Below are 16,877 nucleotides of genomic sequence, written 5' to 3'. Positions count from 1 at the left end.
AATAGTAAACTGGCAAAGGAATTCCACTCCGGATTTTCAAAAGGTCCTTAAGGGTGTTTGAAAATCAACTGGAATTGAAAAACCAACTTTAGGCACATTTGAAAATCCCACTCTCCATAAATAAAAAACCGCTGTGGGAGGGGGGAGAGGGGGGATGGGTTGGGGGGCAAAAGGGGCAGAAAGTTAAAAATATGTTCGTGGGTACACAACTGTGCTACACTTCAAACACCGCTTCACATATATGTATTAACCTGTATGAGAACCATGCAACTGCTGTCCTGCTGTTCTAGGGTTACCAGATGTCCTGATTTTATAGGGACAGTTCCAATTTTTGGGTCTCTCTCTTATATAGGCTCCTATTACCCCACCCCGTCTTGATGTTTCACACTTGCTGTCTAGTCACCCTATGCTGTTCATAGATTACATTTTGACTTTAAGAACCAATTTGCAGCAGGCTACTGCATCTCAGGTGCACTGTGTATTAGATACATATATAAAATTTTAGCTCAATGGATATCACATATGTTTGGTCAACTTCAGCCCCCAAAGAAAAAAACATGGGTCAGACCACACAAACACCTCAGTTAAGAAATCTGAGCTAACCTACCTTAAGTTGTCCTATTTCTTTAAATTTATAAACTTCAAATTCCCAGAGTTCTGTGTTTTTTCCAAGTATTTTCTGACATTTTCTGAGGGAAAAATGACAGCAATTACAAATAAATTTATATGTATGGATGAACAAAAACATGCGTGTGTTGGCTATGTTCCCTCTACTCCCTCCACCCTCCAAACAAGGCACCTTTCAAGCCCTGTGTTTTAGCAGTCATTGTTCAAACAAGGTGTTCTGGACACAGCTTTCTTCAGAGCATATCAACACAATTCCTTCGGCATCTAGAAAGGGTCACTAGCGTAACAGGTGTGGTATTCACATCCTCTTTTCCAGCAGCAAAATGTGCCATCCCAGCTCTGGTTCCAACCACTGCTGATCCAGGACCCGAACTTTATTCCCCACATAATCAAAAAAACTCAAGATTATTCTACCACTGTATTCCATTATTTGGATGGTATCAATACAGGTAACAAATCTGCTGCTTGCGGTCACCCATTAGCATGAAGGAAACGTCATCAGCAACACAGATTGCTATCTTTATCAGCCCCATATATAGGCAAGTTCTCAGTTAGTAGAGATTCTGAGCAACTGCAGCTTCCATTCATTTCAATGGAGTTTTCTGGTGTTCAGCAATTCTAAAAACCAGAATTCTTTAAGTGCTTAAATATGGATTTAGGCACCTCACTTCATGTAGACAGATTTGAAATTTTTAGTCTAAATGAAGTGTAAAGTATAATTATTATTGTGAATTATTTTCTGAGCATGTAACAATACTGAACACTGATAAGTCTAAGATACAAATCAAGTGGATTCAAATGACAGTTTAAATAGCAAGGATATAATGTGGTCTAGAAGAATTAAATCCTAAAATATGTGTAGTATGTTTCTAACCACTAAAATGATTTATGTGACTGGAAAGATAACAAATCAAAGTAGCAAACTTGCAGTTGTTTCTATCTTTATAAATTAAAGGACAAGGGTAAAACAAATATCACTGGATTCCTATATCTATTTCACACATGCATTATACATAATCATACGCACAGCAAAGACATTCCTAAATATATTACCTGGCAGCCAAGTCATACTCTCCTTTCTCCACTAGATGATTTATATAAGCTAAGCCTATGTCCTAAAATAAAGGGAAAAATGTAAAAATGTGACAAACTAGCAATAAAAGTTCCAAAGTCAAACATTCTTGAAGAATCAAGTGTTTAACTGCTGTAATAAACCTTTCAGCTCTGTTCACATTCAGTGGCTTGTTAGGTCAATCATCAGTGCTTATTTCTCAGAGATAACGCCTCCTAAGCCCCGTTCCCACTTAGAAATAAGCACCTGTGCATAAATCACACTGAAATACTCACTTTAAAATCTCATCTCTTGAGCATATGACACTCTTTTAAATAATTTCTCATGACTTCTCTGATACTTAGCAGAATATACTACTTCCCAAGTCTTGAGTGGGGCTCAAAATGTGTATCTAGACATTCAACATTCGAGTCACTTAGATCAAGGATTATAAAATGTTGACCCTGACACAGGACACTTTCTGCATCAACAAAAAGATAGATTTGGTGTGTGGGGGAAGAAAAAAAGCAGCGCATCTGCCAAGAACATAACTCCAAGCAATGCTTCATAAAGTAGAGGAATTACTGATAATTTAACAAGCTACTCATTTTATTGCACAGAAGTAGGGAAAGGAAACTAGGTTACAGGCTTTATTATATGAAAAGCACTAAATCACAGTGCTATTCAAGCTACTTTAGAGGTCTGTTTGCATTTACATAATAAATCCTGTCTCAAGAGTTTATCCCATTACTCAGCTGTAAATTATCTGCTGTGCCTCAACTAAGACACTACTTGATACTTCAGCCATTAAAAAAAAGCATCCATTTATTATCTGATGTGATCACATCAATGCTCAGAGATGATATCATCATAGCTTTACACAGGTGAAGCTGATGGGACTACACACAAGGCTCACTGAACAACTTACATCAAGCAATAGCACGGAAAGGGGCTGAGGGTCCTAACTAGTGAAGGAACTATGTAAGGGATTCTACTATAGTCGTGCTTAGATTGGAGTGGTAAGTAGAGGCCAGTATGGGAGAGAGTATGGGGACTGGATTTGTACTTATGCAGATCAGGTGGCCCTAGCATCCTGTGTAAGTGGTACTGGTAAGGGGTGTAGCCATTCTGACAACCTATAGAATCCTTGGGAGGAGCTTACTGTTACATGACCCTGTCCCATGTTTAAATGTATATGTTGGCTATATTTTGCCACTTAATCCCTGTGGACTTTACTGGCTGTGGGCCTGATCCAAAGCCCAGTGAAGTCAACTGGAATTCTTCCATTAATTTCAGTGGGATTTGGATCAGGCCCAACAAGCTAATAACTGTGGCTGTATGTGCATTAATTGGATTTCATCCTAACTGAACACATTTTACAAGCCATATATTAGTAGAGCATTTCCCCTTTTACTTTCCGGCCAGGACCTGCTTTCCGGTTTCTATATTTCTTCTGAAAGGGCACAGGCAACTAAAGCATGCAAGGAACTGAACTGTTACATTCTTGTGATACCATCAGCTCTTAAAGAGGAAAACAGACTTTTACACTCAGACTGGGACCAGTAAAACACTTTCAGCCTATTTCTAAAATGAATTTATTTGTAAATTTCAGGGTACACTTGAAATTTAACTATGAATTAAAAATCTCAATCAATGCTTTGTGCTTATTCTTTAAATACCACATTTCAGCTTTAAAAGGTAAGCCATCAACTCAATATCAAAGTCAATTAAAAAAAAAAAAAGGAGTACTTGGTGCACCTTAGACACTAACCAATTTATTTGAGCATAAGCTTTCATCAGCTACAGCTCACTTCATCGGATGCATACTGTGGAAAGTATAGAAGATCTTTTTATACACACAAAGCATGAAAAAATGGGTGTTTACCACTACAAAAGGTTTTCTCTCCCCCCACCCCACTCTCCTGCTGGTAACAGCTTATCTAAAGTGATCACTCTCCTTACAATGTGTATGATAATCAAGGTGGGCCATTTCCAGCACAAATCCAGGCTTTAACAAGAACGTCTTGGGGGGGCGGGGGAGTAGGAAAAAACAAGGGGAAATAGGTTACCTTGCATAATGACTTAGCCACTCCCAGTCTCTATTCAAGCCTAAGTTAATTGTATCCAATTTGCAAGTGAATTCCAATTCAACAGTCTCTCGCTGGAGTCTCGTTTTGAAGTTTTTTTGTTGTAATATCGCAACTTTCATGTCTGTAATCACGTGACCAGAGAGATTGAAGTGTTCTCCGACTGGTTTATGAATGTTATAATTCTTGACATCTGATTTGTGTCCATTTATTCTTTTACATAGAGACTGTCCAGTTTGACCAATGTACATGGCAGAGGGGCATTGCTGGCACATGATGGCATATATCACATTGGTGGATGTGCAGGTGAACGAGCCTCTGATAGTGTGGCTGACGTTATTAGGCCCTGTGATGGTGTCCCCTGAATCGATATGTGGGCACAGTTGGCAACGGGCTTTGTTGCAAGGATAGGTTCCTGGGTTAGTGGTTCTGTTGTGTGGTATGTGGTTGCTGGTGAGTATTTGCTTCAGGTTGGGGGGCTGTCTGTAGGCAAGGACTGGACTGTCTCCCAAGATTTGTGAGAGTGTTGGGTCATCCTTCAGGATAGGTTGTAGATCCTTAATAATGCGTTGGAGGGGTTTTAGTTGGGGGCTGAAGGTGACGGCTAATGGCGTTCTGTTATTTTCTTTGTTAGGCCTGTCCTGTAGTAGGTGACTTCTGGGAACTCTTCTGGCTCTATCAATCTGTTTCTTCACTTCCGCAGGTGGGTATTGTAGTTGTAAGAATGCTTGATAGAGATCTTGTAGGTGTTTGTCTCTGTCTGAGGGGTTGGAGCAAATGCGGTTGTATCACAGAGCTTGGCTGTAGACGATGGATTGTGTGGTGTGGGCAGGGTGAAAGCTGGAGACATGTAGGTAGGAATAGCGGTCAGTAGGTTTCCGGTATAGGGTTGTGTTTATGTGACCATCGCTTATTAGCATTGAAGTGTCCAGGAAGTGGATCTCTTGTGTGGACTGGACCAGGCTGAGGTTGATGGTGGGATGGAAATTGTTGAAATCATGGTGGAATTCCTCAAGGGCTTCTTTTCCATGAGTCCAGATGATGAAGATGTCATCAATATAGCGCAAGTAGAGTAGGGGCATTAGGGGACGAGAGCTGAGGAAGTGTTGTTCTAAGTCAGCCATAAAAATGTTGGCATACTGTGGGGCCATGCGGGTACCCATAGCAGTGCCGCTGATCTGAAGGTATACATTGTCCCCAAATGTAAAATAGTTATGGGTAAGGACAAAGTCACAAAGTTCAGCCACCAGGTTAGCCATGACATTATCGGGGATAGTGTTCTTGACGGCTTGTAGTCCATCTTTGTGTGGAATGTTGGTGTAGAGGACTTCTACATCCATAGTGGCCAGGGTGGTGTTCTCAGGAAGATAACCGATGGATTGTAGTTTCCTCAGGAAGTCAGTGGTGTCTCGAAGGTAGCTGGGAGTGCTGGTAGCGTAGGGCCTGAGGAGGGAGTCTACATAGCCAGACAATCCTGCTGCCAGGCTGCCCAGGATTTCCAGGTTTATGGATCTTGGGTAGTAGATAAAATATCCCAGGTCGGGGTTCCAGGGGTGTGTCTGTGCAGATTTGATCTTGTGCTTTTAAGGGAGTTTCTTGAGCAAATGCTGTAGTTTCTTTTGGTAACTCTCAGTGGGATCAGAGGGTAATGGCTTGTAGAAAGTGGTGTTGGAGAGCTGCCGAACAGCCCCTTCTTCATATTCCGACCTATTCATGATGACAACAGCACCTCCTTTGTCAGCCTTTTTGATTATGATGTCAGAGTTGTTTCTGAGGCTGTGGATGGCATTGTGTTCTGCACGGCTGAGGTTGTGGGGCAAGTGATGCTGCTTTTCCACAATTTCAGCCCGCGCACGTCGGCGGAAGCACTCTATGTAGAAGTCCAGTAGTGCTTCCGCCGATGTGCACGGGCTGAAATTGTGGAAAAGCAGCATCACTTGCCCCACAAGCTGGATTTGTGCTGGAAATGGCCCAACTTGATTATCATACACATTGTAAGGAGAGTGATCACTTTAGATAAGCTATTGCCAGCAGGAGAGTGGGGTGGGGGAAGAGAAAACCTTTTGTAGTGGTAAACACCTATTTTTTCATGCTTTGTGCGTATAAAAAGATCTTCTATACTTTCCACAGTATGCATCCGATGAAGTGAGCTGTAGCTGACGAAAGCTTATGCTCAAATAAATTGGTTAGTCTCTAAGGTGCCACAAGTACTCCTTTTCATTCTGTGCTTTGGGACTGACCTCAGGAATCTGAACGCTGGTTGGAAAGTGTATAACTATTGTCTGGAATAATGTGGCCAGATGAATATAATAACCAACATTCCTATGAGGAATATAAAACACCATGCAGTGTTTTAAAGAGCAAAAAAAAATTTTTTGTTTTATTTTGTAGTTTTTAAACTTACCAAAATCCTATGTTTTTTTATGGTCTTCTGACTGATCTCAGCTGCCATCAAAGCCTCCTATATTCATACGATAGAAAAGTGACATACAAGCCAGATATACAAAACTTCTACATAGAAAGCTCTAGAAGTGCATATATCAAACCCTTTTTATTGTGCCTTGTGTTTGACGCACTAGAATTTTTAATGCCATGGTTGGATGAACAGCTTAGAATTCATACTCAAACAAAAGCAGTCAACCAAAAAGAAAACTGCTTTTGTTTCCATCTGGGTTCACTCCACATTAGTATATTGGGATCAAATTTCAGCACTATGACAATATATAATGCAATACCACTGGTTAATGTTCAAACAAAAATCCACTAGCAAAACCTATATGAAAAATCTGTTTGAGAAAAGATATAATTTTCTTTATTATACTCAACCAAAATACCTTCTCCAGTCAGAATGGTTTTTTCATTAAGTTTAATTCGTAGTTCTTCCTTTAATTCAAATGTGCAGAAACAGACATGGCTTTTTAAAAGCAAAATGAAAAAAGTGAAAGCTTAATTTAGATTACAACACGAGCCAGTCACTGGTTATTAGCCTCAGAGGGCTTTCACCAAGCCCTAGTCTACACTACAAGTTTAGGTCGAATTTAGCAGCATTAAATCGATTTAACCCTGCACCCGTCCACAGAACAAAGCCATTTTTGTCGACTTAATGGGCTCTTAAAATCGATTTCTGTACTCCTCCCCAACGAGATTAGCACTGAAATCGACATCGGCGGGTCGAATTTGGGTTAGTGTGGACGCAATTTGATGGTACTGGCCTCCGGGAGCTATCCCAGAGTGCTCCATTGTGACTGCTCTGGACAGCACTCTCAGCTAAGATGCACCAGCCAGGCAGACAGGAAAAGCCCCGCAAACTTTTGAATTTCATTTCCTGTTTGGCCAGTGTGGCAAGCTGATCAGCACAGGTGACTATGCAGATCTCATCAGCAAAGGTGACCATGGAGTCCCAGAATCGCAAAAGAGCTCCAGCATGGACCGAAAGAAGGTACTGGATCTGATCGCTGAATGGGGAGACGAATCTGTGCTATCAGAACTCTGTTCCAAAAGATGAAATGCCAAAATATTTGAAAAAATCTCCAAGGACATGAAGGACAGAGGCTATCACAAGGACCCGCAGCAGTGCCGTGTGAAACTTAAGGAGCTCAGGCAAGCCTACCAAAAAACCCAAGAGGCAAACACCTGCTTAGGGTCAGAGCCCCAGATGTGCCACTTCTATGATGAGCTGCATGCAATTCTAGTAGAGTGAACCAATGGGGCAGGTTTTCATCAAGGAGAAACAACTACCCCACATCTGTACGTGGACTCCTGCAAGGGAATCTCATGCAACAGGGATGAGGATTTTGGGGAGGAGGAAGATAAAGAGGAGGGGGAGGTTGAAGATAGCGCACACCAGGCAAGCAGAGAAACCGTTCTCCCTGACAGCCAGGAACTGTTTATCACCCTGGAGACAGTACCCTCCCAACCTGGGCTCCCGGACCTTAAAGGCAGAGTAGGCACCTCTGGTGAGTGTACCTTCGTAAATATAATACACAGTTTAAAAGCACGCGTGTTTAATGATTAATTTGCCCCGAAGACTTGGGATGCATTCGCGGCCAGTACAGCTACTGGAAAAGTCTGTTAACGTGTATGGGGATGGAGCGAAAATCCTCCAGGGACATCTCAATGAAGCTGTCCTGGAGGTACTCCCAAAGCCTTTGCAAAAGGTTTCTGGGGAGGGCAGCCTTATTACATCCTCAATGGTAGGACACTTTACCACGGCAGGCCAGTAGCATGTAGTCTGGAATCATTGCATAAGAAAGCACAGCAGCGTGTGGTCCTGGTGTTTGCTGGTATTCAAGCAACATCCGTTCTTTATCTCTCTCTGTTATCCTCAGAAGAGTGATATCATTCATGGTCACCTGGTTGAAATAAGGGAATTTTATTCAGGGGACATTCAGAGATGGCCGTTCCTGCTGGGCTGTTTGCCTGTGGCTGAAAAGAAATCATCACCGCTATTAGCCATGGGGTGCGGGGAGGGGTGAAGCCATCATCCCAGAGAATTGGGTGTGGTGGGGGGTTTAGTTGGGTTTGTGCTGTATGTTAATCCGAAAACATCAGCCCCTCCTTTTAAATGGCCAATGTGTCTTTTTCAATTTTACTCTCCCTTTTTTCCCTCCCACAGCTGCAAATGTTTCAACGCTGCCACTAGCATTTCCATCCCAGAGGCTAGCGCAGATAAGAAGGCAAAAAAACCGCACTTGTGATTAAATGTTGTCTGAGCTCATGCAGTCCTCCCACACTGAAAGAGCCCAGCAGAATGCGTGGAGGCAGACAATGGCAGAGTCCAGGAAAGCACAAAATGAACGCAAGGACAGGAGGGACATGCGAGAGGACAGGTGGCGGGATCAAAAGGAAAGGTGGCGGCAGCATGATGATAGGAGGCAGGATGCAATGCTGAGGCTACTGGAGGATCAAACTGATATGCTCCGGAGCATATGGTTGATGTGCAGGAAAGGCACAGACCGCTACTGCAGTCCCTGTGTAACCAACCGCCCTCCTCTCCAAGTTCCATGGCCTCCTCAACCAGATGCCCAAGAATGCGGGGCGCGGAAAGAGCCCTCCGGGCACCCAACCACTCCAACTCAGAGGACTGCCCAAGCAACAGAAGGCTGGCATTCAATAAGTTTTGAAATGATGTGTGGCCTTGTCCTTCCCTCCTCCCCCACCCCACCTGGTGCTTCCCTCCTCTCCCACCCCTCCCGGGCTACCTTGGCAGTTATCCCATTTGTGTGACGAATTAACAAAGAATGCATGAATTTGAAACAACAATGACTTCATTGCCTCTGCAAGCGGTGATCAAAGGGGTGAAGGGAGGGCGGTTGGCTTACAGGGAAGTAGAGTGAACCAAGGGGGCGGGTTTTCATCAAGGAGAAACAAACAAAACTGTCACCGTAGCCTGGTCAGCCATGAAACTGGTTTTCAAAGCTTCTCTGATGCGCAGCGCGCCCTGCTGTACTCTTCTAACCACCCTGGTGTCTGGCTGTGCGTAATCACCTGCCAGGCCACTTGCCTTAACTTCTCACCCCACCATAAACGTCTCCTCCTTACTCTCACAGATATTGTGGAGCACACAGCAAGCAGTAATAACAATGGGAATATTGGTTTTGCTGAGGTCTAACCGAGTCAGTAAACTGCGCCAGTGAGCTTTTAAACGTCAAAAGGCACATTCTACCACCATTCTGCACTTGCTCAGCCTATAGTTGAACAGCTCCTTACTACTGTCCAGGGTGCCTGTGTATGGCTTCATGAGCCATGGCATTCAGGGGTAGGCTGGGTCCCCAAGGATAACTATCGGCATTTCAACATCCCCAACAGTTATTTTCTGGTCTGGAAAGTAAGTCCCTTGCTGCAGCTGTTCATATAGACAAGAGTTCTTGAAGATGCAAGTGTCATGTATCTTTCCTGGCCATCCCACGTTGATGTCGGTGAAACATCCCTTGTGATCCACCAGTGCTTACAGCACCATTGAAAAGTACCCCTTTATGTACTGGCTGCCTTGGTGGTCTGGTCCCAAGATAGGGATATGCGTTCCGTCTATCGCCCCACCACAGTTAAGGAATCCCATCGCAGCAAAGCCATCCACTATGACCTGCACATTTCCCAGAGCCACTGCCCTTGACAGCAGCAGCTCAGAGATTGCGTTGGCTACTTGGATCACAGCAGCCCACTCCAAATTGATCCCTGACTGACCAGTAGCTGTCTGGCATTGCAAGCTTCCAGAGGGCTATCGCCACTTGCTTCTGAACTGTGAGGGCTGCTCTCATCTTGGTATTCTTGCGCTTCAGGGCAGGGGAAAAGGGCAGGGGAAAACAAGTCATAAAGTTCCATGAAAGTGTCCTTATGCGTGCGAAAGTTTCACAGCTACTGGGAATCATCCCAGACCTACAACACTATGCGGTCCCACAGGTCTGTGCTTGTTTCATGGGCCCAGAATCAGCGTTCCATGGCATAAGCCTGCCCCATTGCCACCAGGATGTCCAAATTGCAGGGGCCCATGCTTTGAAAGAAGTCTGTGTCCATGTCCTCATCACTCTCTTCACCGCGCTGCCATCGCCTCCTCGCCAGCTTTTGCAGGTTCTGGTTCTGCATATATTGCATGATAATGCGCAAGGTGTTTACAATGCTCATAACTGCAGTGGTGATCTGACCGGGCTTCATGCTTGTCGTGGTATGGCTTCTGCAGGAAAGCAGAGTTACAGGGGAAGCGGTGGTTGGATGACCACTTTTGCAGACCTACTGCACCGTCTACTGCCACGACACAACAGCTGAGCAGGCTGCACGCTTACTGTGGTATGGCAAGACAAGAGCAGCTGAGTAGAGTTGCAGCAGCAGCAGCCCTGCAAGACCACCAGGAGAGCAGAGTGCCAGTGGAAGCAGTGGATGACAACGGTTAGCAGTCCTACTGCACTGTCTGCTGAAAGCAGTATGGCGCCTGCACGAAAAAAAGGCACAAAATGATTATCTGCCGTTGCTTTCACGGAGGGGCAACTGACGACATGTACCCAAAATCACCCAGCGACAATGTTTTTGCCGCATCAGGCATTTGGAGCTTAACCCAGAATTCCAATGGGCAGCGGAGACTGAGGGAACTGTGGGATAGCTACCCACAGTGCAATGCTCCGAAAGTCAACGCTAACCTCAGTACTGTGGATCCACTCCACCGACTTAATGCGCTTAGTGCATTAGTGTTGGTGGACACTCAATCGACTGTATAAAATCGCTTTCTAAAAAATCGACTTGTATAAATTCGACCTAATTCCGTAGTGTAGACTTACCCCAAGACACACAAGCTACCACTTGAAAGGTACTTGAGTCTTGTGGGACCCACTGCAGTGTTTTGCATAACTACAGAACTGCATTCACCATTTTGAATTTATTCCTCAGGAGAAACAAATCCTCATGGATGTTTTCAAGATAATCTGCATCGGGGATATCAAAATTTAGTTAACCACAGAAATACGTGCTGAACGTGGACGAGACTTATGTTCTTTTTTCCCAGACGTTTTGAATTTGACTTTAAAACGCATGCATTCAGCTCATTAGTAAATTTAAATTAACCTTTGCAAATGTCTTTAAACAGTCTACAAAGTCCTCTAACTGTTTCACTACAGGAAATCAGAAAACTTTGGTATTGCATTAATATTGCCTATAAGGTTCCACTTAAAGACACATTGCAAATTGTGGAACCAATACTAGGTGCCTAAAATCAGTATTTAGGCACCTAAATAAATGACCAGATTTTTCAAAGAAGCTAAGCACTTTAGTTCCTAGTGTAGTCAATTACCACTGCTGGTGTTCAGCAATTTTCAGAGTCTGGCTACTTTAGGCAGCAAAAATTGTATATTTGGTCCTAAATTATTTAATACTTTAAAAACTGTGCCACATATAAAAGAAACTACATCTGTGTGTTACCTCTTTCAATATCTAATGTCTCAGAATGGTGACTTCTGATGCACCTAAAGTGAACCTCTTTTCCTTAATCAGTTTGTATGGACCCAAAAAATATCTGATTCCCAGTTCACTTCTTCAAAGTCAAATAGCATTACTAATTTTAGTGACATCTAAAACATTCCGAATCAGACACAGACACACCCTTTCCATAAACTACACATTTAAGCTCCAGTCTTGCAAAGATTTACGCAATGGGACTGCATGTGTGAGTAAAGCTACACATATGCTTATGTGATTACAGGATCAGGAACCAAGCTTAAAATAAGGCCTAATCATTCACATGGGATGGCAACATTACTATGGAGAACACCACTTTCAAACATAAGAAATTAAAGATAAAGTGATAAAAATTACTTCATATTTCTTCTTTTCAAGAAGCCAGTCAATGTGGTCATCTTGGTCCCGCTCTTTAGCCACAACAATATCTCTTGGACTAATAATGTAAAACAGCGATTCACCCTCAGAATGCTCTGCAAACACATGACATTTTATTATTTTATTTTCCTAAAGAAAAGCCTTGCATTTTAGTTCATCTTTGGGAGAAAAAAATAAATAGAGATGCAACCAAGACAGCAAGCCGCTTCTGCAGAATATGATGACTTTAGGTGCTGTATGCTCCAATAAATTAAAACTGGTTTAAAAAGCAAAACAGCTTTCAAAACTCACCACAGCTTATTGAAAATTCTGATTCATCCTTTATGTATAAACTTTATGTTGGTTTAGAACACACAGTTATACTGTCAGAGGACTATTATACTACTAAGTCTGCAATAAACCCACCTTCCCCATCCAAGTCAAGGCCATCAAAAGCATAAGTGATAGATGTCATAACCCCGGGGGACTTGGTACATCATTACAGCAATGCATTTGCAATGCGGTAATTTATAGGCATTCACCAATCATTTAAACCCTTAGTTTGATTAAGCTTGAAGTAAAAATTCACTCAAAAAGGTAAAATCTTGCATAGAAGACGACTGCTCAAAAGTGCATTTCTTTCCCCAAAGCCCGAAAAAAAAATCTTCTCAATATTTTGTAGACACAGGGATGAAATCTGCCCTAACGCTATCTATCTATATATATACACACACCCACAAAACAATTTACTGTACTCAGTATATTCTAAACCATCAGAAAGTTCATACATGGTAGATGAATCAGAATGTTAATTGAAAAGTGGAGCACGATAGTGTGGACCAGCTTTGTGTTTGGGCATAGGTATAAAGCAACCCCAATTCTCTTGATGGGAACACAATGGTTTGAAGTCTGGCAGAGGGTATACTGCATTTGCAATTACTTAAGGGTATGGATGTGCATTCACGTTTGGAAGGCCTATTTGATTTGAAGTTGACTGTATGAGATACTTGCTGCTGGGTAAGATGTTTAAATCAGACTCGGCTTTGAGACTCCAGAAGGGACCATTATGATCAGTACTTAATTTGTAATGAAAGAGGAGCTGGGACTCGAACAATTTTTTAACATTTATAACCGATGCAGGAAGCCTAGAGATGCCGGGGATCATATCATAGAGCTGGCTGTATTTCAAGGAATCCCTGTTGAGGTTACAGGGACAAACCATCCCGATGAGTCGAAAGAATAGTAAATATGGCAGGCGACCAGCTTGGCTTAATGGTGAAATCTTAGCGGATCTTAAACATAAAAAAGAAGCTTACAAGAAGTGGAAGGTTGGACATATGACCAGGGAAGAGTATAAAAATATTGCTAGGGCATGTAGGAATGTTATCAGGAGGGCCAAATCGCACCTGGAGCTGCAGCTAGCAAGAGATGTCAAGAGTAACAAGAAGGGTTTCTTCAGGTATGTTGGCAACAAGAAGAAAGCCAAGGAATGTGTGGGCCCCTTACTGAATGAGGGAGGCAAACTAGTGACAGAGGATGTGGAAAAAGCTAATGTACTCAATGCTTTTTTTGCCTCTGTTTTCACTAACAAGGTCAGCTCCCAGACTGCTACGCTGGGCATCACAAAATGGGGAAGAGATGGCCAGCCCTCTGTGGAGATAGAGGTGGTTAGGGACTTTTTAGAAAAGCTGGACGTGCACAAGTCCATGGGGCCGGACGAGTTGCATCCGAGAGTGCTGAAGGAACTGGCGGCTGTGATTGCAGAGCCATTGGCCATTATCTTTGAAAACTCGTGGCGAACCGGGGAAGTCCCGGATGACTGGAAAAAGGCTAATGTAGTGCCAATCTTTAAAAAAAGGGAAGAAGGAGGATCCTGGGAACTACAGGCCAGTCAGCCTCACTTCAGTCCCTGGAAAAATCATGGAGCAGGTCCTCAAAGAATCAATCCTGAAGCACTTGCATGAGAGGAAAGTGATCAGGAACAGCCAGCATGGATTCACCAAGGGAAGGTCATGCCTGACTAATCTAATCGCCTTCTATGATGAGATTACTGGTTCTGTGGATGAAGGGAAAGCAATGGATGTATTGTTTCTTGACTTTAGCAAAGCTTTTGACACGGTCTCCCACAGTATTCTTGTCAGCAAGTTAAGGAAGTATGGGCTGGATGAATGCATTACAAGGTGGGTAGAAAGCTGGCTAGATTGTCGGGCTCAACGGGTAGTGATCAATGGCTCCATGTCTAGTTGGCAGCCGGTATCAAGTGGAGTGCCCCAAGGGTCGGTCCTGGGGCCGGTTTTGTTCAATATCTTCATAAATGATCTGGAGGATGGTGTGGATTGCACTCTCAGCGAATTTGCGGATGATACTAAACTGGGAGGAGTGGTAGATACGCTGGAGGGGAGGGATAGGATACAGAAGGACCTAGACAAATTGGAGGATTGGGCCAAAAGAAATCTGATGAGGTTCAATAAGGATAAGTGCAGGGTCCTGCACTTAGGACGGAAGAACCCAATGCACAGCTACAGACTAGGGACCGAATGGCTAGGCAGCAGTTCTGCGGAAAAGGACCTAGGGGTGACAGTGGACGAGAAGCTGGATATGAGTCAGCAGTGTGCCCTTGTTGCCAAGAAGGCCAATGGCATTTTGGGATGTATAAGTAGGGGCATAGCGAGCAGATCGAGGGACGTGATCGTTCCCCTCTATTCGACATTGGTGAGGCCTCATCTGGAGTACTGTGTCCAGTTTTGGGCCCCACACTTCAAGAAGGATGTGGATAAATTGGAGAGAGTCCAGCGAAGGGCAACAAAAATGATTAGGGGTCTGGAACACATGAGTTATGAGGAGAGGCTGAGGGAGCTGGGATTGTTTAGCCTGCAGAAGAGAAGAATGAGGGGGGGATTTGATAGCTGTTTTCAACTACCTGAAAGGGGGTTCCAAAGAGGATGGCTCTAGACTGTTCTCAATGGTATCAGATGACAGAACGAGGAGTAATGGTCTCAAGTTACAGTGGGGGAGGTTTAGATTGGATATTAGGAAAAACTTTTTCACTATGAGGGTGGTGAAACACTGGAATGCGTTACCTAGGGAGGTGGTAGAATCTCCTTCCTTAGAGGTTTTTAAGGTCAGGCTTGACAAAGCCCTGGCTGGGATGATTTAACTGGGAATTGGTCCTGCTTTGAGCAGGGGGTTGGACTAGATGACCTTCTGGGGTCCCTTCCAACCCTTATATTCTATGATTCTATGATTCTATGATCAGCCCTGGCAAGCCCTGGCACAAAGCAAGCACTGATTATGATCCTCCTGCATAACATAGGCTATATAATTTCACCCAATTGTTTCTGCATCAAGCACATAACTTTTGTTTGAACTAGAAAATACCTATTTAGAAAGACAACCAATCTTGATTTGAAGACTTCAGGTAATGGAGAATACACCACATCTTTAGGTAAGTTGTTCCAATGATAAAACTGCCTTCACTGTTAAAAATTTGTGCCTTACTTCTAGTCTGAATTTGTCTAGCTCCAGCTTCCAACCACTGGATCTTGTCATTCCTCTGTCTGCTGGACTAAAGAGTCTTCTGCTATCAAATCTCCTCTCTGTATAGGTACGTAGGGGTAGATTTTCAAAAGCACAGGCGAGGTCAGCAGAAGTTAGGATCCCAGTGCCTTTGAAAATCTACCCTCTTATAGTCTGTGATCAAATCACAATCTTCATTTTGAGAAATTAAAAAGATTACGCTTCAACCTCATGCTGTAAAGCAGGTTTTCCAGACCGTTATTAGGCCTTGTAGCTCTTTTTCTGAACCCCCGCCAATTTATAAATATCCTTTTTAAAGTGCAGACACGAACTGAGCACAGTATGCCAGGAATGGGCTTACTAATGCCATATACCAAGTAATGCTACCTCCCTACTCCTACTCCATATTCTCCAAGGATCACTTTTAGTCCTCTTAGCCACAATATCGCACTGAGAGCTCACATTCAGCTGGTTACCCATCATGACCCCCACATCCTCATCAGAGGCGCTGCTTTGTAGGTGATATCCTTCATCCTGGGGACAAGACCTAAGTTCTTTTTTCCTAGATGCCTGTTGTGATTTTGACCTTAAAACACATGTTTAAATGAGCACAAGTGATCCACATCATTCTGCATAATCTACCTGTATTTATTATTTACCATTTCACCAATCTGTATGTCATCTTCAAACATTGCCAGTAAAGATCATATATTTTCTTCTGGATCACTGATAAAAATATTGGTTAGCACTGGGCCAAGAACACATGGCAACAGAATCTCATGATAAACAACCCAACTGAATGATGATTCCACCTCAATAATTACTTTTTTGAGATCTGTCAGTCAGTTTTTAATACCCTTAAAGTATTCTGCATTGTTTTTGTACAGTGCTAATTCTTTTAATCAGAAGAAGATAGCCCAATGGTTAGGATGCTATTTTAAGCCCTGGTTTACACTTGGGGGGAGGAGGGGGAAATCGATCTAAATTACGCAACTTCAGCTACGAGAATAACGTAGCTGAAATTGACATACTTAGATCGACTTACCGTGGTGTCTTCACAGTGAGTCGATTGCTGCCGCTCCCCCGTCAACTCTGCCTGCACCTCTCACAGCAGTGGAGTACAGGAGTCGACAGGAGAGTGCTTGGGGGTCGATTTATCGTGTCTAGATGAGACACGATAAATCGACCCCCGCTGGATCGATCGCTGCCCAATCCGATCCGGCGGTTAGTGTAGACATACCCTAAGACTTGGGAAACCCAGGTTCAATTTCCTACTCCACCACAGATCTCATATATGA

General features: G+C 43.3%; 1 protein-coding gene across 8 annotated transcripts in view; it reads right to left on the bottom strand.

Annotated features, from left to right (window-relative positions):
* The window catches only part of VPS41 (VPS41 subunit of HOPS complex), a 176,571-nt gene that overhangs the window by 49,129 nt on the left and 110,565 nt on the right, over nucleotides 1–16,877 (bottom strand). For all 8 annotated transcript variants that reach the window (XM_048839148.2, XM_048839147.2, XM_048839149.2 and 5 more), the window contains 4 exons: nucleotides 12,064–12,179; nucleotides 6,170–6,226; nucleotides 1,681–1,742; nucleotides 608–689 (listed from right to left, as the gene is read on the bottom strand). In XM_048839148.2, the coding sequence (XP_048695105.1) occupies nucleotides 608–689; nucleotides 1,681–1,742; nucleotides 6,170–6,226; nucleotides 12,064–12,179 (317 nt within the window). The remainder of the gene's footprint in view (nucleotides 1–607; nucleotides 690–1,680; nucleotides 1,743–6,169; nucleotides 6,227–12,063; nucleotides 12,180–16,877) is intronic.

Source organism: Caretta caretta, chromosome 2, assembly GCF_965140235.1.
Source record: "Caretta caretta isolate rCarCar2 chromosome 2, rCarCar1.hap1, whole genome shotgun sequence".
Classification (NCBI taxonomy): Eukaryota; Metazoa; Chordata; order Testudines; family Cheloniidae; genus Caretta; species Caretta caretta.
This window is presented reverse-complemented; position numbering and strand designations above follow the sequence as displayed.